This window comes from Heteronotia binoei, chromosome 1 (genome assembly GCF_032191835.1).
Source record: "Heteronotia binoei isolate CCM8104 ecotype False Entrance Well chromosome 1, APGP_CSIRO_Hbin_v1, whole genome shotgun sequence".
Lineage (NCBI taxonomy): Eukaryota > Metazoa > Chordata > Lepidosauria > Squamata > Gekkonidae > Heteronotia > Heteronotia binoei.
The window spans coordinates 162,625,276-162,650,339 of NC_083223.1; the positions used below are offsets into that span (position 1 = coordinate 162,625,276).

Sequence of the window (25,064 nt, forward strand, 5' to 3'; positions counted from 1 at the left end):
CTAGCCTTACAAGACAAACTTGAGATTGGAATCCTATGTTGCCTCATATTTAGTGGTCCTGCCTTAATTCCAATGTAAGCAATGTGTCTTGAACAACTGTTAAATATTAAATTTCAGTAGGATTAAGGTATGCCTACGCTTAATCACTATTGATCTTTCTGAGCTTTTTTTTCTTTCTTGGTCAAAATGTTCTTCATGTATATATCATCTTTCTGGGCTATATATTTTAAGTATAGCTAAGTTTCATAGAATAGCTGTATTTAGGAATACTTTTTTTTACCTCTGGGCAAACATTTAGCTTCAGGTATGGACTGCTAAGTCCCATTCAGTCATGTGCTTAACTTTTTCCCAATAACATCAGTGGGACCTAAAATGATAAATATTGGTGACTGAAATTTGCCCATTGTGAATGTTTCTGACAATGCTAACAGATAAGGTGTACCATTCGGTTTAGGTGTACATTTGCATACATGTGATTTAAATAACTTTAAAGCTATTTTGACCCCCCCCCCCCAAAAAAAAATAGTTATGGCCTTGTTTATTTAAAATCAGGGGAAGAAATAAGCATTTGAACCTACAATATATGTTGTTAGTCTAAATCCTCTAAGACTAAAGAAACAGCTTTTCTTTTGAGGGTTTTTTAAAAAAACAACATGTTTTTTTCCTCTTTGTTTTTCATTAAATTTATCACTCCAAAATGTACATGGTTGTTTTCTCTCTCCCTCTCCCTCCCTCCCTCTCTCTGTGTACATACATACTGCAGGATATAGCAACCACAAAAATAGTCTCACAATTTTAGTTTGCATCTTTTCTGGAAACCATAGTATGGTTTTGGAAGCAATAGCAAGTATATATTAGCCACACTTGAAAATTTCTTTGACAGTGTACTTTACCCGGGTTGTAACAGGAGTAGAATACTCTAGCTAAAATACACATCAGTGTGGACTATTTCCATCCATGAGGCCATACTTAATGTCCAATGATGAGCAGGGCCTTTATCCCAAATTCCATAGGCTATTTTAATAATATCATTTGTGTTCTGGATGTCTTGATTTATAGCATGGGGAAATGTTTTGGAAAATAATAAAATGCTCTTCTTTTTGATAGGTTGTCAAGTTGTTAAGCAACAAAAGATCACAAGCAGTTGGGATATTAATGTCCAGTCTTCATTTAGATATGAAAGATATACAGCATGGTGAGTGAAATACTTTTATTAGAGTTTGTTCACTAAGATAATTTCATCTTTTTCATAGTGAAAAATAACACAGTATGTAAAAAATAGCACAGTGTGGAGAACCAGTTGCATATTATCATGAGCCCTTTCCTCTTGGAATTTGAGGTTTTCGGGAGTACCGTACTGGGAATGTTTCTGTGTGAATCCAAATGAAATGAATAGGGATTGAGCAACAATTTCATTGATGTGTGTTGAATCCCTCTTGTCTGCTTCCTATTTAGAATAAAGTGTAGTAGATTCCAACATTCAAAAAGAATTAATAAAATTTAAATACTTGGTGCCTTTCACAATGCTTCCATCTTTCTTTTGCAACAGGGCTCCAAATAAAGACACAAGACCACCATCTGTGTTTAACTAGTTTATTTAAATATCTGAGTTGTATCAAATTTAAATATGCTGAATAGTTAAATAGAGCAGGTTACACTAAGGCTGCTAGCCATTTCAGAGGCTGCCCTACCTGGCATATCTAGCCTGGCTCCAAACTCGGCCAGTGGCATTCCACTGGCCCTGCTTACCTTCACCTGCACATCATGTGCTGGGGGGAGTTAAGCCCCACATCCTTCCCCTCATGCACCATAAGGTTAAATATGATGTTTCTCAGCACTAAGGCTGCTCCTTCCACAAGCCCCACTCTGCCATAAAACTAGTGATGGGCTGGTCTAGAACTCCCTCCATCTATGATGCCTCAGAGTGCTTGCCAATCATCCCTTGGAGAGCCAGTTTGGTGTAGTGGTTAAGTGTGCGGACTCTTATCTGGGAGAACCGGGTTTGATTCCCCACTCCTCCACTTGCACCTGCTGAAATGGCCTTCGGTTAGCCATAGCTCTGGCAGAGGTTGTCCTTGAAAGGGCAGCTGCTGTGAGAGCCCTCTCCAGCCCCACCCACCTCACAGGGTGTCTGTTGTGGGGGAGGAAGATAAAGGAGATTGTGAGCCGCTCTGAGACTCTTTGGAGTGGAGGGCGGGATATAAATCCAATATCTTCTTCTTCTTCTTCTGTTGTGAGCAATTTGCTCAATTCCTGCCAAACCAGTTATAGCAGGGGTGTCAAACATGCAGTCCAGGGGCTGAATCAGGCTCCCGGAGGGCTCCTATCAGGCCCCTGAGCAACTGGATGTCATCTCTCTCCTTCTCCCTCGCTCTTGCTTCCTTCTGCATAACAGCTTGCTTTGCAAGGCTTGCTCAGTTGCACAAAAGTTACAGAGCAAAACCTCTATTTTCTCAATTGGCCGAGGCTCCTCCCTTGGGGAGGAAGGGGGGAGAGACAGAGCTTGTTTTTCCAGGCTCTCTCAGTTGCACAGCAGAGCTACTGAGTCAAGCCTCTCTTCCTTCTATTGTCTGAGACTCTTTCCCGCCTACCCCTGGGGAAGGAAGGAAAGAGCCAGAGCTTCCTTTGCCCAGTTTCCTGGATCCCATGGGAGAAATACAAAGAAAAGCACCTTTAAGACCAACAAGTGCTAATATTTTAAGCCTGTTTTAAGATTTTTTTTAATATATATACAGAGTATATACATACACACACACACACACACAGTATATATACAATGTGTGTGTGTATTGTGTTTGTCTGTGTCCTTTGTAAAGTTTGTATCTCTGCTACCTGGGGAGGGACGGTGGCTCAGTGGTAAGCAGAAGGTCCCAGGTTGGTAAGCAGAAGGTCCCAGGTTCAATCCCCGGCATCTCCAAAAAAAGGGTCCTGGAAAAAAGGTGTGAAAAACCTAAGCTTGAGACCCTGGGGAGCCGCTGCCAGTCTGAGTAGACAATACTGACTTTGAGGGTCTGATTCAGTATAAGGCAGCTTCATATGTTCATATGTACCTAATCTTAAATAGGTACACACATGGCCCAGCCCGACATGGCTCAGACCAACATACATAGCCCGGCCCAACAAGGTCTCATTTTTGTCAGCGTCAACTTTCATAACAAACAAGTTTGACACCCCTGAATTATAGGGATAGGCATGAACCAAACTACAAAGCAAAATTTGTCATGAATTTTGTCATTTGTGGTTTGTAAACTGAAGTTCGCGATGGGTCTACCATCATGAACTTACACTAACTTTTAAAGCTGTTTCTGGTGGTTTATGGATAAAGCAGAAAGCAGGGGTATAAAGAGACTCCAAGTTCCTTTAAACTCCTGCTTTCTGTTCTCTGAAAGCCATAAAAACAACTGAGCTGTGTGAATTGACTCCCTGCAGCTCAACTGTTTTTCAGAGTTTCTTATGCAGTCCTTTTTGGCTCAGTTCATAGTTTGGCCACATACTGCATTTTTCCCGTTTGTGCCCATCCCCTAACTCAGGGATGTCAAACATTCAGCCCAGGGGCTGAATTAGGCCCCCAGAGGGCTCCTATCAGGCCCCCGAGCAACTAGCTTCATCTGCTTCGTTCTCCCTCTCTCTTGCTTCCTTCTGCATCATAGCTTGCTCTGTCAGGCTTGCTCAATCGTTACTGAGCCAAGCATCTCTTCCTTCTATTGACTGAGGATCTTCCTCCTCCTGGTCCCCTGGGGAAGGAAGGAAAGAGCCAGAGCTTCCTTTGCCCAGTTCCCTGGATTGCACAGGACAGATACAAAGAGAGCACCAACAAGTACTAATGTTTTATTTATTTATTTATTTATTTATTTATTTATTTATTTATTTATTTATTTATTTATTTATTTATTTTAATCTTTAATTGTGTTTGTCTGTGTCCTTTATGATGTTTATATCTCTGCTACTGGCATTGCATTTTATGACAGACATGACTCGGCCCAACAAGGTCTCTGATATGACAGATCCGTCCCTCATAACAAATGCGTTTGACACCTCTGCTCTAACTAGTTATAGCCTAAAAAGTCAAATAACAGGCCTTTCTTTCTGTCTATTTTATATTTATTAACGCCCATAACCCCGGGTCACTTCAAAGCAGGCAAAGAAAGGCATCCCTACATCCAATTGGGAAACCCCAAAAATTCCTACCTGGCCCTGAAACTGGTGATCCTATGATATTCCAAGGGTGGGCAGGTGGGTGGGCAGCAAGAAGGAAAAGCCTGTTGAAAAGATGCAAGGCTTTCTTAAGTGCTCCTCAACTTGCGTTTCTTCAGTTATCTAGAGTGCAGCAGGCCCAGAGTCAAAACAGGGCTTAACTGGTCATTTATGAACTAACGAGAGCCACCTGAGGAAAGTAATGAGAGCTGCTGTTGTGAAATAATTGGTTCCTCCCTCTCAGTTTGTAAACTTCACACCGCAATAAAGTGGAAAATGGCAACTTTATTACTTTATGATGGTGGATGCAAGGTGCCAAGGGACAAATTGCAGTACTCTAATGGCACACACTCCCCCTCTCTTTGTTAAAAGCAAATTAGTGCACATCAAAGAAAATTTGTTGACATTTCTGCTTGTCATAGATGTAACAGTGAAAAGGTCTTGCAAGCACTTTGTTGGGAAGGGTGACGGAAAAACATGGATTGGTGGTAGCTAATATTTGTAGCCAATACTGTGACAATGGTGCCAAAAGAATACAAGCCATTGTTCTAGGGAAAAGATTTAGAAGATACCCACTTTGGTGTTTCTACCCTGTAATGTGTGAAAGGACTACATGTAACTTTTTTATTCCCACTGCATTTATACATTAGAAAAGCAGTGTGTGGGATATTTGTGTTGTTTAGCTAAAGCTCCCTAACATATACTCACTGTAGCCTACACATAGTGGGAGGTGGAAAAAAGCTGAATTACTACCATACATTATGGGATAGAAGTATGTATAGTATAAGAGCATGATCTGCCTAGAGTTAGCCATTATATAGCCTCATTGATTTCAGTGGGAGAGACAGAAGCACATGCCCTGTCCCATGGACATTCACTATGGTCTGGATTCTGCAGGCACTCAGCAATGGGCCTGCAGTTGTTGCATAATACTATGTAGACAGATAGGAAACTAGGATAGGATGAAGGTATAGGGGTGTGCATTCTTAAATTCAGGGCTTTTTTTGAGCAAGAGCACATAGGCATGCAGTTCCAGCCAGCTTGGCATCAGGGTGTGTGGCTTAATAGGCAAATGAGTTCCTGCTGGGCTTTTTCTACAAAAAAAAAACCCTGGTCTGATTAAATTAAGTTCCATTCTTTCAACCTGACATCTTCAATATGTTAGGATTGTTCAATTGCTTAAGCATTTTGGATGGGTAAGAGGGTTCTAGAAAAAAAGCACAAAGGAAAAAATCCCAAAGAAAAAACCCCACGGACATAAATGCTCACAGGAAAAATGCCCTCATGGAAACACGCCCACATGGAAAGAAGCCCACAAGGAAAAAAGCCCATACTGAAAGAAGCCCACATGGAAAAATATGTAAAGCACCATAGATATTTATAATTGTGGAATAGGGTTGCCATGGAATAGGGAATAGGGTTACCAAGTCCAATTCAAGAAATATCTGGGAACTTTGGGGGTGGAGCCAGAAGCAAGGTTGTGACAGGCACAATTGAACTCCAAAGAGAGTTCTGGCCATCACATCTAAAGGGACCACGCTCCTTTTAAGTGCCTTCCCTCCATAGGAAATAATGGATAGGGGCACCTTCTTTTGGGGCTCAAAGAATTGGACCCCCTGGTTCAATCCTTTTGAACCTTGGAGGGTATTTTGGGGAGAGGCACTGGATGTTATGCTGCAAATTTGGTGCATCTACCCCAAAAAACAGCCCCCCCACCCCAGATATCCATGGATCAATTCTCCATTATACAATTTGTTAAATTAATTCCAACTATGTTTATTGATTTCTTCCTTCCAGATACTTGCCAGAGTCAGTCCTGCTTAGCTTCTTAGATCTGTGAGGCCTTAACTACTTCTGCTATTTAAGAAAGAGAAGCTATCACAGAGCAGGCAGTAATTTGCCTAACCCCAAAACAAGGTTACCTGAAAAGTATAGGCAACTGATACTTCACAATTCTGGTGTGGGAAAATCCAGACAGAATTCTAGTTTTAGGTGATAGAGATCTTATGCTTGAATTAAACAAAAATACCATCTATGGAGATGGCACCTTTGATAAAGCGCCCAATATGTTTTACCAACTGTACACATGGTATGCCGAGTTGGGTAATTCATATCCACCATGTATTTATGCTTTACTTCAAAAAAAGAACATGGACACCTATAATAGAATGTTTGAAATAATGAAGCTATTGATTCCAGATAAACTGTTGTGGAGGCACAATGTTCTTAATTCCTTGTTCCATTTCAGTCATCCCAATGTGTGGCCTCTACTCAATGGACTGCAGAGGGACCTGGTTTGTCACAAGCTAACGTTGGCTAATGCACAGGCCTAGAGGTAGAAAAGAGGAAATATGAGGCACTACATTACATGGTTGCAACTTCTGTGCAACAATATGAGCAGGTGGAAGATAAACTTAGTTGCTTAAAGAGATTGGCTAATTTGCAATGAAGAATTATTTCTGAGTTATTGTTATTGTTAAATAATTGTTGCTTTTGCTATTAGGATTAGATAGTCTTTTGTCGTTGTCACTGGGTGTACCACAATGTATTAACATTAAAAAGTTTGACAAATTAAATTACATTAAATTAATAAAGTTAAAGTATTTAATTTTATTTAAATATATTTCTATGTAGAGTTTAATTTCTATTATTATTGTTTTCCTTCTTAATAAAGTTCATTGATAACAAAATGATCACTTCTTCTTGCATGTGAATATGACTTATTTTAATCCTAAAATAACAACAAAATATTATTAATGGTTATCCACAATTATAAACATCCATGGTGCTTTACATATTTTTCCATGGGGGCTTTTTTCCATGTGGGCTTCTTTCAGTATGGGCTTTTTTCTGTGTGGGCTTCTTTCCATCTGGGTATTTCCATGTGGGCATTTTCCCATGTGGGCATGTTTCCATGGGGACTTTTTTCCTGTGAGATTTTATGTAAGTGGGATTTTTTCTTTGGGATTTTTTCCGGTTACCGGGTGTGAGTTGGCCTCCTATCTTTCAGTGATAGTAGAGAAACTTTTCCACAGACCTTGAGATAGAGGTTCCTCCAGATTGATATTTTTATTGCTTTTACATAAATGGTATCAATTTTCTTGACTACCCACCAAATGAAATCATGGAAGGCATATTTTCTTCTCTTGGTTTTATACAAAGTAACAAAAGCACAATTTGGTAAGATTTCTCTTTATCATAGTAAGCAAATTGAAATGGAAAAGGGAGTGGATGAAAAAGAAAAGGAATTGGCAAAAAAATGGGGTGTGGTTGAAGGAAAAGGGACCATAGCAAAGGGGAAAGGGGTCCCACTTATACTCCTTTGCCCAGCGTCCACACAATCCTGAAACTGATCCTGCCTTCCAAACATTTAGTTATCCCTTCATGCTTTATTTGAATAAGGGCAGGAGCAAATAGATCCATAGGCTAACTGCTGTGAATACCTCTTTTTATAAAAAATGTAAAGTCTCATTTTCCCTTAAATACATCATATTTAGCAATAAATTAAATACCTTCTAAAGACTGAGTGATAGCATAACCTTGAAAGTTTCATATTAGGAGGAATCTTTGAAGGTGTCTGTAATGCCTCTCTCCCCATTGACATTAAATGATGGCTTTGCATAAAAGGTGAAAAGTGGAGCTATATTTATATAGAGTGTTCTTCATGCCTCCTAGGGTCTTATAATAGATTTAAAGCAGATGGAATGGAGCTGTGTAGTGCCAGCTTACCTATTAAATAAATATGGTTTCAAGTACATTGCAGACTTAATAAATCATGAAAACATATTTTTTACTTTCCTAGCTTACCTATTTTAATTGTGAATTCTGTTTGATATTTTGCTGAATGAATTATACACAGGAAAAATGTTGGTGTGCGCTGTCAATTTGTGAGTTACTTTTAATCACAATTTAAGCTTTTATTAAATTGTTTTCATGGTTACTAAACTTCCTCAAGCTCAAGCATTTAGGCTGGTAGTCACAGATTGAGGCGCCAGTACTGGCGCCAAGAAGTACTTGGTATTTCTAAAGCTGGCAGATGTAGTTCAGTTAAGTCATAGAGTGAAATCTGAAAACAATGATATGGTCCCTTCCTTCAGTCAAATATTCAGCTTGGTTTGAGTTAATAATGAGAACCTTATGAACAAAGGAGTCCGCCTAACATCTGTGTCTGTGGTAAAGCCAACACAAGTTGATTGAAAATTTGCTTGCTTAACATGCAAAGCTAACAATAATATGGCATGAATGTCAGTCGTTGAAGGGGTCAAGCGATGCTATGTTTAACCTTTATCCTATTAGGATTAAGTGTATGTAATTGTTCCATCCTACAAACTCTCCCATAGAATTTGTATTTTTATCTTCATTTCAGTTTGATAAAATGCATTTATTTTGGAGGAACTAATATTTTCTGAATTATTATATCTTTGTGTTCAACAGTGTAAGGAGTTGGACAATTCTAGTTAGAATAAGCAGTTTGTGATAAATTAAAAAGATGTGACAAGAAAGCCAATTGCCAGCAAACAAGCCCTTACCTGGCTTAAATATGTTTCTGCTTTGCATTTATTCCCATCCACTTTCTATATAGAAAATTTTGCCATTGCTCCTGCCAGTTCTAATGCTAGCAGGTTTTGTTTTCCCCTTTTCTGTGTATGGGAAAGAAAATTTCCACCTAAATCTAGTGAGCTATGTTTTCACAGAGATGGCTATGCGAATAACTCTGGGATGCAAATAACTCTGCCTTATTCCCCTACCTGTAGTAGGAACATACATAAGTTCACACATTAATTTTTTTATATATATATGTGGGGGGTAGGGTATGATTATTCTAACAAGTGGTATGTTGGGAAAGTCATACATGCCTACTCACCTGAAGAAACAAAGACCATCAATAGTTCCAATACTTTGATATTTTGCTGAATGAATTATACACAGGAAAAATGTTGGTGTGCGCTGTCAATTCTGACACTACATGAAATTCATAGAACCCTTTCAGGCTGAGATGATCGTCAAGCTGTCATCAAGCATGACCCAGTGAAGTTGCTGAACAATAGATCTAGGTTAGACAAACATAAAATACTACTTTATTCAGTTAGTAATTAACTGGTGGAATTTATTGCCACTATATGCAGCTGTTGATGGCCATAAGCATAGATGGCTTTAAAAAGAGACTAGACCAGGAGTCCTCAAACTTTTTAAATAGGGGGCCAGTTCACTGTCCCTCAGACTGTTGGAGGGCCGGACTATAGTAAAAACAAAAACTGTCTGTTGTGGTGGCTGCTGTTACTGTACAAGGAGGCAGGCCGTCAGTTCTCCGTCTTCTGCATCTCTCTCCCTTCCCAACACCACACACCCCGGCCTGGGAACTCACCTCACCTCGGCATCGCCTCACACTCCATCTCCGCCACCTCAGCCCAGTGCCGGAAGTGTGCGTTGCTAACACGAGTTTAGGTCGAACGTCACTTCCGGTCTGATTTTGCCATAACCCGGCGGGCTGCATAAACGTCCTCAGCGGGCCGCATCTGGCCCATGGGCCGTAGTTTGAGGACCCCTGGACTAGACAGATTGATAGCGAATAGGTCCACCAGTGGCTACTAGCCATGATGATTAAATTAGAACCTTTCTATGCAGAGGCAGTAAACTTCTGGACACCAGTGCTAGGAGGTAGCATCAGGGAAGGCCTTACCTCTGTGCCTTGTTTGTTGCCCTCCAGGGCAAATGGTTGGCCACCCTGTGAAACAGGATGGTGAACCACAGATTTGATCCTGTCGTCATCGCATATTTTCTTTTGAAAAGCAGTTTTTTCTTTGCTGTTCGTTCTGTGTGCTCATTCATAATGGAGTAGTATGCTCTCATAGCTTGACAGTTGTCTGCTTCTTATGGCAATTTATGATTTTCCCCTTCCTAACTTGATATGTGACTTTTCTTCCCAAGGAAAGGGAATGAATCATGGAGGAAATTGTTCAGTGCCTAAGCTAATAATTAGGCATGTGAAGAGATAATTTGCAGAGCTGGTTGCTAAAAGCATCAAGACTAACAATAAACATTTATTTAAATATCCAGAGCAGAAAACCTGTTAGAGAAGCAGCTGGGCTTTGGGATTACAAGGAATAAAGGGACTGCTAAAGGAAGATGAGGAGATGGCAGAGAAACTGAATGTATTTCTTGCTTTTGTGTTCACCGTGGAAAGCGTGGGGTCATGTACCTGTATCATAGTCACTGTTTTCAGGAAGGGATTCTGAAGAATTGAGTCAAATTTAGGTGACAAGAGATTAAGTTTGGGGAAATTACCTACTGGGGAAATTAAAAACCAGCAAGTCTCCAGGTTCTGATGGCATAGACCTGAGAATTCTTAAGGGACTCAAATTTGAGATTGTTAATCTGTAGTTAACCAATATATGCAATTTATAACTAAAGTCAGCCATTGTATCAGAAGAGTGGAGAACAGCAACTGTTACACTGATTTTTAAGAAGAGATCCAGAGGAGGAACTAGGAAATTCCCCTAGTTCCCCAGAGGTCCGTCAGTGGCTATTAGCCACAGTGTGTGTGTGTGTGTGTGTGTGTGTATATATATATATATATATATTTGGCCGCTGTGTGACACAGAATGTTGGACTGGATGGGCCATTGGCCTGATCTAACATGGCTTCTCTTATGTTCTTATGTTCTTATGAAATTACTGGCCAGTTAGCCTGATGTCTGTCCCAGGCAAATTGGTTGAAACTGCAATCAAAGGTAGAAGTATTTGGCGCAAAGTCCGCTGAAGGAAAATTAGCATGGCCTCTGCAAAGAGAAGTCCTGCCTCATTAACCTTTCGGAGTTCTCTGAGAAAGTGAACAAGCATGTAGACAATGGTGTTCCAGTTGACATTATATACTTGAACTTTCAAAAGGCTTTTGACAGGGTACCTCACCAAAGACTCCTGAGTAAACTCAGCAATCAGGGGATAAAAGGACATGTTCCCTTATGGATTACATAAATGACAGGAAGCAAAGAACAGGAATAAAATAACAGTTTTCACAATGGAGGGATGTAAGCAGTTGGGGTCCCACAAGAATCAGCATTGGGGCCAGTATTATTAAATTTGTTCATAAATTATCTGGAACTTGAGGTAAGCATTGTAGTGGCCAGGTTTACAGGTGGCACAAAATTATTCAAGATGGTAAAAACCAAGGGTGAGTGGACAACAATGTGGCAAATTGTTGGATAAATTTAGCAGGGTGATGTTGCGCATTGGAAATAAAGCATCACAGAGACATCTGTGTTTAGCTTATAAGAAAAGTTTACAAGAAAACAGGGAAGGGTTACATGGAAAAAAACAAAACAGCTGACTTGAAACTAAAGATCTCAGCTTGTGACAACCCAAGGCTGGTTGGATATATGGGCTATGAATGTAGTGAAAACAAAACTGATTATAAATCAACCGGTGGATACCTATACTTCTGTGGAGACAGCCTAATCAGCTGGACTAGCCAAAAACCGACACTAGTTACCCAATGAACAACTGAGGCTGAATACATATCTGCTTCAAATGCATGCAGTGTTCTTGAATGGATCATCTATCTACTGAAAAACTTAGGTGTGGATGAGCCTAAGCCAATAACCTTGTTTGAAGACAATCAGGCATGCATAGCCCTATTCAAGGGTAAAAGCATCAAAATGAGAAGCAAGCCTATTGCTATTGAGTAACATTCGATGAGGGAGATGCAGCAACAGCGACTAACTGAACTCTAGTATTGTCCTTCAGAGGAAATGGTTGCTGACATATTCACCAAGCCCCATCCAAAGAAAATTTTGAGTACCTATACAAGAAGCATCACTCTGCTGTCTTTGCCTCTGTGGCTTAGAGGGAGATTCCTTTGTTTGTAACACAAGAGCGCTTAAAGAAAACATCTAAGAAAAATAAAAAGTGTATTCTTAAAAATCTGCTGCTCTCTGCTGCTACCAAGGTAATTCACACACACATAGCTGCATCTTTTAAAATATTCTGGCCCCTTGACCTTTGTTGGGTATATTTAGCACAGTGACAGTGGAAATAAAGCATTGCAGAGATATGTGTGTTTAGCTTATAAGAAAAGTTTACTAGAAAAAAGGAAGGGTTACAGGGAGAAAAATAATAACAGCCTAACTACTGCTCAAACTCTTGTCTTACTCAAACTCTTGTCTTTTTCATATGAGAGTGAGAACAAAGGAAAGAAAGTTACCCCAAAGCTCCACTCCTGTGTGTATGTGACAAACAGTATGTACCCACTAACCAATATAGTGCTTAACCAATACTCATTCCAAAGATCACCTCATTAAGCATAATATGTCCCCCTTCTTGGTGGGAAGATTCTACATGACATTTAATTGACCTTATGCTAACTAACTAATATTAACATACTTATACAACAGCTTAACCCATTCATGGCAGAGGGAAAGGCACCTGCAAATCCCAACATAAATGAAGTTCAGTGTTGGTGTAAGGGTAAGGTGGTGCTCATTGGGACAAAAATCTCAAAATCAGGTATATGTTAATGGGGTCTTATCTTGCTGAGGCTGAAAGAGAAAAAGATCTTGGAGTCAGTAGATACCTCAGTAAAAGTGTCAACCCAATTTGCCACAGCAGTGAAAAAGGCAAACCCTATGTTGGGGATAATTAAGAAAGAGACTGGAAAGAAAATGACCAATAATATAATGTACAGCTTTATGGTGTGGCCTCATTTGGTTACCGTTATGGTTACTGTATCTTAAAAAAGACATTGTAGAGCTTGGGAAAGTACAGAAAAGGGCAACCAAGATGATAAAGGGGTTGGAGTATCTTTACTTTGAGGAAAGGCTGAAGACATTGGGCTCTTCAGTTTCGAAAAGAGACAACTAAGGGGAGACATGATAGAGGTTTATAAAATTATGTGCTGGGTGGAGAGTTGTCAAAGAGATTTTTTTTTCCTCCCTCTTCCAAAATACTAGAACTTGAAGACATTCAGCAAAGTTAATGGGCAGTAGATTCAGGATGGACGAAAGGAAATATTTCTTTAAACTGCAAGTGATCCAAAGGTGCTGCCAGAGGATATAGTGATAGCCACAGGCATGACAGCTTTAAACGGGAATTAAACAAATTCATGTAAGATTGATCTATCAGTGGCTATTACCCATGTGACTGAGGGGAACCTCTACATTCAGAGGCAGTAAACTTCTGAATCCCAGTGCTAGGAGGCATCTTGGGGGAAGGCCTTTGGCCTCTATGCCCTGCTATTGGCCCTCCAGAGGAATTGGTTGGCCATTATGGGAGATAGGATGGACTACTGGTCTCATCCAACAGAGATCTTCTTATATTTTAATGAATTTATTTATTTAAAGCATTTTAAAGCTGCCTTTTTCCCAAGATAGGGTCCCCAAGACAGTGAACAATAGAAACATTAAAACAAGATTAAAACCACAGATAAATACGAGGACTTCTGGGGGAGGAAAATGCTGAGCTGAACTGCCTCTCATAACGGGAGCAGGCTGGAACTTCTGTTCGGGGTAGTAGAAGGCAAATTAATGCCTACAGCCTACTTTTCTCAGTTAGAGATTAGTCCAAGACATGCACAGAAAACTTTAATGAGATTTACCTTGGCTAAAAGGGAGCCCCGGGGGGGGGGACTTCTTTGAGGCTTTGAGGGGTCTCAGGGGAAGTTGCATAGTCATCATCTGCAGAAGTGTCCAGAGTCATTTATTTGACATAAGCTCGTCAGGATCCTAACGTTCTTGGACATTGCTAAACATCTAAAGCTTTGAAAGACCAGTGGAAACTTAGATAATTGGAAGAAAAGGTACAGAAGATTATTTTTTCATTCTGGAGCTATTTATAGCTTAAAGGACAAAGTTAAAAGGTGGGAAAAGGAAATATAGAGAGCGTGAAAGAAGAGGGAAGGAAGAGGTGAAATTTGGATTTTATAAATATAATGGACAGTGTTAAAAACTGCTAAAAAGTGGAAAGGAATTTATTATTTTGTCTACTTGCGGTTTTGGAAAGAAAAGGAACATCGTCATACTGGAACAGACTGCAGCTCATCTGAGCAAGACAGGAAATACGTCAAGTATCATGAGATCTCCTTGTGACTTTGTGGCAACAAAAACAGGAAGTAGTGGAAAGAAAACCTACTCTAGGAATATATACCATTGAGAAACATCAGCGGCCATTGCTGGGAGGCTAAATTAAAAACATTGTTATAAAAAGAATTCGGGACAGTATAAATTGTTGGAATCAACTGAAAAGAGGGTAAGAAGATAAGAACTATTGGTCATATTATATGTGCGGTCCTCAGCAATTTTTAAAAGGGAAAAGAAATTGCAAGGAGTAATAAAAAGTTGTGGCCGCCATTTTGGAAAATTTAAAAATTTTAAAAATAAATATCTGGACTTTGGCAGCTCAGAGGATGGCAAAATTGGGCTTGCCGTAAAGGGCAAGTCCTACTATTTTGAATCTGATAGTCAAAATGAAAATTGGTGAGATCTAAAATTTCGTTGTTTTTTAAAGGGTTTAAAAGTTTTAAAAATTTATATCTTGGTCTAGGAAGCTCTGAGGAAGGTGAAACTAAGCTGATTATAAAAAGCAAGCCCTAATCTTTTGAACCTGACAGTTAAATCCGAAATCTGTGAAGTTAAAATTTTTGGTGTTTTTAAATGTCTGAAGCCAAGCAGCCCCGAACAAGGGCTCTTTTATTGGAGAAGATGCAGGAACAATTGGACACGATGAGAGGGGTGAGGAAGAAGGTAGATGAATCGAAAGAAGAAATTATTGCAGAGATTAAAAAGGATATGGAAGATCTCAGAAAGGAAACCGGGGAAACATCTAAGAAAGTGCAGGAAGTAGAAGGAAAAATGAAAGTATATGATTCCACCTTGTTGAAAATTCAAGAAAAAGTGACATTCCATGACTGCAAATTGACAAAAACTCAGATATGTCTGAGAGGAGTACCTGAAGTGGAGGATGGTGACTTGAAAGGATATATAATAAAAATAATTGCAGAATTTTTAGATGAAGATCCTGAAGAGACTAAAAATATGTATGATTATATGTACAGAGTGAACTCACTTTTTGCCAAGAAAAATGATCTACCAAGAGATGTTGTTATAAGAGATATGACAAAGGAAATGGTGGGAAGGACCATGAATAAAATTTTTGAAAAGGCACTGATAGTGGGAGGCAGTAAAGTGAGAATCATGAAGGAGTTGCCAAGGCAAGTGATAAACGATAGGAGAACATATAAAAAGCTGACAGAAAAATTGAGGGACAATGGCACGAGGTTCAGATGGATTATACCTGAAGGTTTGAGCTTTGAACTCCAGGGGAAAAGAGTTACACTTACAAATGCTCAGGAGTTGCGTAGATTTTTTGAAGAAAATAAAGAATTTGCACCATGATGGATTACAAATTATTGTCTTGAAATGTTAATGGACTAAATTCACCACAAAAAAGAAGGGCAACATTTCATTGGATTAAGAAACAAAACTGTAATATAATATGTTTGCAAGAAGTACATATTAAACAAAAGGATTATAAATTTTTATGGAACAAACAATTGGGAGTAGAATTTTTTTCACTAGCTGAACAGAAGAAAAGAGGAGTGGTTTTATATATCAAACAAGAATTGGAGCCAAAATTAGTGTTTAAAGATAAAGATGGAAGATTTGTAGCAGTGGAGACAATATTTAATGGGAAAAAAAGTTGTTATTGGGATTGTATGCGCCTAATGGTGCAAAGGATGCTTTTTTCAAAGACATTACACAAAAATTTGATGAACTGACCTATGATCAAGTATTGTTAATGGGAGACTTTAATGGAACATTTAAGAACATAAGAACATAAGAGAAGCCATGTTGGATCAGGCTAATGGCCCATCCAGTCCAACACTCTGTGTCACACAGTGGCAAAAATTTTTATATATACACACACACTGTGGCTAATAGCCACTGATGGACCTCTGCTCTATATTTTTATCTAAACCCCTCTTGAAGGTGGCTATGCTTGTGGCCGCCACCACCTCCTGTGGCAGTGAATTCCACATGTTAATCACCCTTTGGGTGAAGAAGTACTTCCTTTTATCCGTTTTAACCTGTCTGCTAAGCAATTTCATCGAATGCCCGCGAGTTCTTGTATTGTGAGAAAGGGAGAAAAGTACTTTTTCTCTACTTTCTCCATCCCATGCATTATCTTGTAAACCTCTATCATGTCACCCCGCAGTCGACGTTTCTCCAAGCTAAAGAGTCCCAAGCGTTTCAACCTTTCTTCATAGGGAAAGTGTTCCAGCCCTTTAATCATTCTAGTTGCCCTTTTCTGGACTTTCTCCAATGCTATAATATCCTTTTTGAGGTGCGGCGACCAGAACTGCACACAGTACTCCAAATGAGACCGCACCATCGATTTATACAGGGGCATTATGATACTGGCTGATTTGTTTTCAATTCCCTTCCTAATAATTCCCAGCATGGCGTTGGACTTTTTTATTGCAAACGCACACTGTCTTGACATTTTTGACATTTTTATTGCAAACGCACACTGTCTTGACATTTAAGAACTCACTGGATAGATCTGGAGGAAAAAAAATGATGGGAAAGAAGGGAAATTGCCAAAGTCTTTCTTTGAATTGGCTAAACAAGAAAATTTAGAAGATATATGAAGGAAATTTAATCCTGAAGTGCGGGACTATACCTTTTTTTCAGCAAGACACAAAACTTTTTCTAGAATTGACATGCTGTGGGGAACTAAAGACTTAAGTCTTATAACAAAGAAGATAGAGATTTTACCTAAAATTGGGGCTGATCATAACCCAATAATGTGGATTACAAAATTGTCCAAGAAATTGAGAAGATGGAGACTGAATGAAGATTTGCTACAGAATAAAGAAACAGTGACATATCTAGAAAAAGAAACTAAAGCTTTTTTCCAAGTGAATGATAAAGAAGACACTGATTTTCAGACGGTCTGGGATGCTTATAAAGCAGTAATGAGAGGATTGTTGATTACTTTGAATAATAAAGACAAGAGAAGAAAAGAAAAACAGTTGTTGGACATTCAAAATGAAATAAAGAGGAAGGAAGGGGAGTTGAGAAAAAGACCAGGGAAAAACAAAATTTTAAAGGAAATTACAATAATACAAAGTCAACTGAGACATTTGTTGAATAAAGAAGTGGAATGGAGTTTGAAAAGACTTCAGCAAAAATCATTTGAGGGAGCAAATAAACCGGGAAAGTATTTGGCTTGGCAATTGAAGAAAAAGAGAGAAAATAGAATTATTAGCAGAATTGTGGTAGATGGAAGGGAAGTGGTTACTCAAAAGGGAATAAAAAGAGAATTTTTCAAGTACTATGCCAAACTGTTTAAAGGTGTTAAAATAAAGAGAAGATGGATGAATATTTACAAAAGTTAAAAATAGAACCCCTAACTGAAAATATGAGAAAAGTTTTGAATGATCCAATTGAAAAGATAGAAATTGAAGCAGCAATCAACGCAATGAAAAATGGAAAAGCTCCTGGGCCAGATGGATATACAGTTAAATTTTTTTAAAACTTTTAAGGATGAATTAATACCAAAATTGCAGAAGTTGATGAATATAATAAGAATAAAAGGGAAAGTACCAAATACATGGAAAGAAGCTGTCATTTGGTTGATACCTAAAGAAGATAGAGATGCCACGAATGTAAAAAATTACAGGCCAATTTCATTATTAAATAATGACTATAAAATATTTACAAGAATCTTGGCAGAACAGCTTAAACAACATTTGATAAATTTTATAATGGAAGATCAAGCGGGGTTTCTTCCCAAAAGACAAGAGACAATATTAGGACTGTTGTAAATATTGTAGAATATTATGAAAGACATCCAGAAAAAAAAGTAGCATTATTCTTTGCAGATGCAGAGAAAGCATTTGACAATTTAAGCTGGGACTTTATGTTCGCGGTAATGGAAAAAATGGAGCTGGGAGAAAGTTTTATAAGAATGATAAAAGCAATATACTCCGAACAAAGGGCAAGGTTGTGTGTTAATGCAGATCTTACAGGAGAAATGAAAATTAGCAAAGGTACTAGACAAGGTTGTCTGCTTTCACCATTGTTGTTTATAATGACTCTTGAAATTTTATTGATGCAGATTCAAGAAGAAAAAGATATACAAGGTTTACGAATAAAAGGATGTACTTACAAATACAGAGCGTTTGCTGATGATATGTTTATAAATGAAAAACCCATACAAGTTACACCTTTGCTGTTAACTAAAATACAAGAATATGGGGAGTTGGCGGGAAAAATAAATAGAGAAAAATCTAAAATTCTGTGTAAAAATATGCAGATAAATAGACAACAAGAATTACAGAAACTAACGGGTTGTGAAGTCACCTCCAAGGTAAAGTATCTAGGGTGGAGATAACAATGAAAAATATTGATCTGTTTAAAAATAATTATAAGAAGTTATGGCATAAAATGGATGAAGATATGCTAAAATGGAATAAGCTTAATTTGTCATTGCTGGGCAGAATAGCTGCAATTAAAATGAATATTCTACCAAGGATAATGTATTTGTTTCAAACTATTCCTATTGTGAAGGATGCTAAACAATTTGATAAATGGCATAGGAAATTTCAGAATTTGTGTGGGCTGGGAAGAAGCCAAGGATTAAAATGAAAATTCTGTCAGATGCAAAAAAGAGAGGCAGGTTTCAACTACCAGATTTAAAATTATATCATGAAGCAGTTTGCTTATTGTGGATGAAAGAATGGATAACGCTGTTAAACAAAAAACTTCTAGTGTTGGAAGGTCACAGAAATAAATTTGGCTGGCACGCATATTTGTATTATGGAAAAAAGAGGATGGATGGTCTTTTCTCTCACCATTACATAAGAAGCAATTTATTAAATACATGGACAAAATACAAGAAATATGGAGATGAGAGAAGACCTTTATGGATAGTGCCAGCTGAAGTAATAAAGATAATGGCTGAGATAGATGAAGAAAAGTGGTTGTCATATAATCAAATGTTAAAAATACAAAGTGGAAAAATAGAATTGAAAACTGCTGAAGAATTGAGTCACAAATATGATTGGTTTCAAATGCAACAAATAAAGAGCTTGGTAGAGAATGACATTAAAACTGAAGGAATAAGGAAAGAGCAAACAGAAATGGAAAAAGTTCTGCTTGGAGACAATGATAAACTAATTTCAAAAGTATACAAATTACAGAAGATGAAGTAGTGAAATCTCAAATGATTAAATGGGCAATTAATGTAAATAAAGAAATAAAGATGGAATCTTGGGAATATCTGTGGAAGAACTCTATGAAACTCGCAACATGTCAGAGTATTAAAGAAAATTGTTTTAAGATGATGTATAGATGTTATCAAAGATTTCAGGTTTTCACGGCTGGTAACATCATTAGGGTTTGTAGAATCTTTCGGGATCAAGTGCCGTGTTCTACTGGAGAAAGTTTTCCTTCCAGACGTTTCGTTCTCAGCTGCGGAGAACATCCTCAGAGTGATGTTCATCCTCGGAGAACAGTGGCTGCAACGCCACTGAGGATGTTCTCCGCAGCTGAGAACGAAATGTCTGGAAGGAAAACTTTCTCTAGTAGAACACGGCACTTGATCCCGAAAGATTCTACAAACCCTAATGATGTATAGATGGTATATAACTCCTAAAAAATTGGCAAAGATGAATAATAAGATGCCAGACAGATGTTGGAAATGTAAAAAGCATGAAGGTTCTTTCTACCATATGTGGTGGACTTGTGAAAGAGCTAAAATGTTTTGGCAGATGATTCAGCAAGAGATTTCTAAGATTTTGGGATATGAGTTTAACAGAGTTGCAGAGACTTTTCAGTTGGGACTGCAAATGAAAACATTTCCAAAAGAAGATAGAACTTTAATCTGGTACTTGCTCTCAGCCGCTAGGACATTGTATGCGCAGTTGTGGAAGCAAGAAAAATACCAGAGAAATGGGATTGGATTATAAAAGTTATGACATGGAGTGAAATCGACAAATTAATAAGAATATTAAGAGACTATGATTTGGAAGTTTTTAAGATGGAGTGGAAAAAGTTCAGAAGATACGTAGAAAAAGAGTGGAAAATAAAAGGACATTGGACAATTTTTGATAATGATTTATCAAAAGAAGAATATAACTTTTGGGGGTTTTAATAGTTAAGGGTACCTTTAATATTTGGGTTTTTTTAAAAAACAAAACAAAACACTGTGGAACCAACTCCCGGAGGAGGTACGGGCCCTGCGATGTTTAGATCAATTCCGCAGGACCTGTAAGACCCACCTCTTTAAAACAGCCTTCACTTAATACCGAGCCAAGAAAGTCCTGCTGGATATGTTCTATGTTTTATGTTTTAATCACTGGATTTTATGAAAGATCTTAATTATAGCACCATAATCTTAAATCTAATATATTTTTAATGATTTTAAGGATGATTTTATAACTGAAATTGTATATGAATCTAAAACTGGAATTTATAATTGATTATTGCACATGGTTTTATTGTACACTGTATTTACATGTTGTGAGCCGCCCTGAGCCTGCTTGCGGGGAGGGCGGGATACAAATAAAAAGTAGTAGTAGTAGTAGTAGTTGTTGTTGTTATTATTATTATTTAAGTAAATAAAACTGGCGGGGTCAAATAATGGGGGGAGGGGTGGGAGAAAAGTAAGATATGGGGTAGATAAATTTTTCTTTTTAAGTTGTAAGATATTGATATAGATTTGCTACCATATGTTACCAATAAAATTGTTTATACTTAAAAAAAAAACACAGATAACATAAAACAAAACACATGAACGCATGAACAAAAGGAAAGGTCAATGACAATCCAGCCAGAATTCTGTCCTCAGTATTTTGAATCTATTGTAGCTTCCCTGCACTCTTCAAGGGCAGCCACGTAACAGTAGACTAACGTAGATGTTACCACAGTACTCACCACTATGGCAAGATGTCTTATGCCCCAGAAAGGCTGCAGCATGGGTATCCACTGGGTATCATCTGCATATTAGTGCATATTGGTGGGAGCTCAGCCAAAACTTCTTGATGACTTATCCCAGTGGATTCAGGTAGATGTTGAAAAAGCATGGACAAGATGGAAACTTTTAAGACCTTGTAGAACAGAGGTCAAGGGGCAAGCAGTGATCCCTAGGGGCAAGGGGCAACCAGTGAACTCTCTGAATGGGCAAGGTAGCACCACCACCACTGCAGAATGATGCTTCCTAGTGCTAATCCTGAAAAGTGGTCAGAAGGGTACCATGATTGATTGTATCAGAAATCACCAAGAGGTCCAAGAGAATCAACTGAGTTACACTTTCCTCACCCATCTTTCAGTGCAGGCTCTCCACCAGAGCCACCAAGGTTGTTTCAGCCCCATAGCCAGGCATGAAATTACACTGGAACAGTTCCAAACAATCTGCTTCATCCAGGACTCCTTAGAGTTGTCTATCCACCACTTGTTTGATCACCTTGCTCAAGAATGGTACATTTGAGATTGGACAATTATGACAGTAATTTAGACATCTCATTGGCCAGCACTCCCGCACTGAGCCCCAATTGGCTTTCCCCAGCCTTGTGCTTCCTTTGAGGAGATGGGGGAGAGGGCTGGCAAATGCCACCGCCTGCTTCAGAAGAGGCAGCGGTCATGTTACTTCATCTATATTTACTATGTCCTTTATCTCCCAAGATGTACTGGCCAAAACAGCGCAAAATTGTAATATCTTCATTAGCACTATTTATTGAAATAGACAGAAATTCCATATGCTTCTATAAATAGGATTGACCAGTCAATGAATGCCAAGATATTCAAAATAGCAGTGGGGCGATAGAAGAAGCCTCTACAGTCAGTGAATGCCAAGATATTCAAAATAGCAGTGAGGCGATAGAAGAAGCCTCTGGGAGTCTCATAAGCAGGTGTGAAGGTGACATTTCCCTTCTGCTGTTTTTTTTTCTTCAGTATCTAGTATTCAGAGATGTAATTCCTCTGAATATGGAAGCTAACATCCAATGACAGAGCTATCCTCTTCCATGGATTGGCCTAATCCATTTTTAAAGGCAGCTATTCCCCTCTTTGGTGTGGACTGTCAACTGTTAATTAAACACTGGGTGAAAAAATGTTTGTCCGGGATTCATTCACTCTTTGCTTGTGGCAAATGTTGTGGTTCGGGCTTGATCTGTGGGGGCCAGGACTGGATGACATTTGGGCTTTTAAAACATACCACAGTAGGGGTGTCTGGTAAGGCACAGTGGTGGGGTGCAGTTGCTTCCTCTTCTGCTGTGCAAACCATAGATCTGCATGTAATTTAAAGTCCAGGTTCAATGGAGAAACTTCACCCTGGGGACTGATGGTCCATCACGGATTCCAACCTCTTTGCAGCATCTTGCAGTTCCCCCAGGAGCTCAGTGAATGATGGCTGTTTGAATTCTTCCAGTCTACAAGAACAGGCGGCCAAGTCCAAAACTTGCTTGGGGCATCCACTAATCATTTCTTGGAAGGCAGCTACATTCAAGGCCATAATCCTGGGTCCAAGGTAGCACCTCTGGATCTGCAGGGATCTTCCCCAGTATCTTGCACAAGATAATACCAAAGGAGAAGACATCCACCTTCCTGTTGTAAGGCTCCCCACTCAACATCTCAGGGGCCATCCAGAAAGCCGAACCCACAAGAGAAAGTTTCCTTTCAGGGCCCTTGGCAGAAAGCTCCACCACTTCTTTGGCTAGGCCAACATTCACCACTAAGGCCTCCTGACCCCTTTGTGTCACACAGATGAGGCAGTTCTTGCAATTGAGGCCTCTGTGGTATATGTTCTTGGAGTGTAAGTAAACCATCTCTCATGTGATATCTGAAGCCAGGTCTTTTTTCTCTTTCCAGCTGAGAGAGACATCCTTCCAAGCCAAAAGCTCTTCCAGGACTCCTCTATTCACATACTCCAGAATTGGATACAATTTATCATTCTTCACACAGATACCAAGATACCTGACAATGTTGGGGTGGGAGAGCTTCTGCAGCAAGCTTATCTCATGCACAATCACCTCCTGGTCCACATAATTCTTGTTGATCTTCACCACCATTGCTTTGCCACCAGCACTCTGAGTGACCTTGTACACCTTGGGAAAAAAGCCACTGCCTATCAATTTGACATCAGAGTTTTCCCAGAATTCCAGTTTCCTGACAGCTGTGCACATTCTCTGCCAGCGGTCATCTTGGCAGTAAGCGTCGGAGGTCTTCCTGCAGTATGGTGAGAGACTGGACAGCTCCTGGGATCCCAGTCCCATCTCACACATTGTAGAGATGGGCACTGCAGGAGTCCTGGAAGATGGAACCAACCGGGGGGGGGAGGGGGGATGATAGAGAAGGAAAGGGGCAGGGGAAAGCATGGAGGGATGTGAGGTGTGATAACTTATATAAATAAATATCCATTAGTTTTGATTAAAACTTAAACAGAATATATAAACACCAAAGTTTTGGATTTCTACAATATCCCTTAAGTACAAATGGATAGTACTTTTCAGTCAGTTGTTATTTTCAGTTCAGTCGAGCAATCATTTAAACTTTGTTGGAACTTATTTTTGTTCCAAGTATTGAATTGCAAAGTTGTTTGGATTTGGAGTTCTAATGCAATGGTTTGGTATATTGACAAAGATACATTTTCAAACAGAGAAGCCAAAGGACTTGTGATACTATAGAGTCAGGCATAATGAAGGGTTTTCATAGAGCTGTGGCACTCACAAGGGATTTTTACCAGGCCGCTGGGATTCCTGATTTTGAACTGCTGGTCCTCAGGCCATGTCATAAATGATCTCTGGATCTCTGTCTTCTCTAAAACAGAGAGACACAGCACCACGAAATGGTTTTTAAAACATAGGAACATAAGAGAAGCCATGTTGGATCAGGCCAATGGCCCATCCAGTCCAACACTCTGTGTCACACAGTGGCATATATATATATATATACACACACACACACACACACACACACTCTGTGGCTAAAAGCCACTGATGGACCTCTGCTCCATATTTTTATCTAACCCCCTCTTGAAGCTGTCTTTTAAAAGCTGTTTTGAAAAGCTTAAATTGTAATTATGTTTTATTGGTTTTAACTTGAGAATATGAATGTTGTCAGCTGCCTGAGTCCACTTGCGGAGAGGACAGGATAGAAATTTAAAGTAATAAATAAATAATAAAATCTCTCTGGGATTCTGGCTATATTAGAGGTAGTTTTCCTTAAACAGCATTCCTAGGCTCATTGACTTGGGAGAAACTCCCATTGAATTTGTCTGCATAGAAATGGATTTGTCACTACCCTATATTCAAGTATGATTTTAGATAACTGTTTGGGGAAAACTGAACACTATTAGACTTAGTAGTATAGTCTACTCAACATCACACATATTAGAAATGTGACATTCTCCCATATGGCACCGTCCCAAACCTTGTTATCAGATAGTACAGTACAGCAGGCTCCCTTTTCATGTGGTAAGGGTGGAACAAGTGTAAATACGCACAAGTGGGAACCTACAAGAAATTTACAGGAGCAGCCATCCCATTCCACCTACTTTTCTTTTCTTCCCTCTCCCCCTACTTGTCTGCCTCTTACTTTTTCTCCCTTCCACCACACCTTCCCTTACTCTGCCTCTCTCCATGTCCATTACTTTCTCCACCCTCCGTAACTATTTTTATGCCTCCCCATCCCAGCACTCTTTCTCTCTCTTTCTGACCCTCACTGAAGAACTCTGTCTTTCTGACATCATCCCAGGACTGTTTCTTTCTCTATTATTCTGCCTAATCACTATTGCTTTCTCTCTCTTTCTGCCCGGCCACCCCCACCATCACTGTCACTGCACAGTCCAGTGTGGCTTCTTTCACCTCTTGGTGGGCAC

The 25,064-nt window shown here is 39.1% G+C and overlaps 1 protein-coding gene and 1 pseudogene across 1 annotated transcript in view; one reads left to right on the forward strand and one right to left on the reverse strand.

The window, feature by feature from the left end:
• The window catches only part of FMN2 (formin 2), a 439,054-nt gene that overhangs the window by 180,792 nt on the left and 233,198 nt on the right, over positions 1 to 25,064 (forward strand). The window contains exon 8 of the mRNA XM_060243494.1: positions 1,108 to 1,195. Within this exon, the coding sequence (XP_060099477.1) occupies positions 1,108 to 1,195 (88 nt within the window). The remainder of the gene's footprint in view (positions 1 to 1,107; positions 1,196 to 25,064) is intronic.
• LOC132586977 (dual specificity testis-specific protein kinase 2-like) lies at positions 22,473 to 23,500 on the reverse strand (annotated as a pseudogene).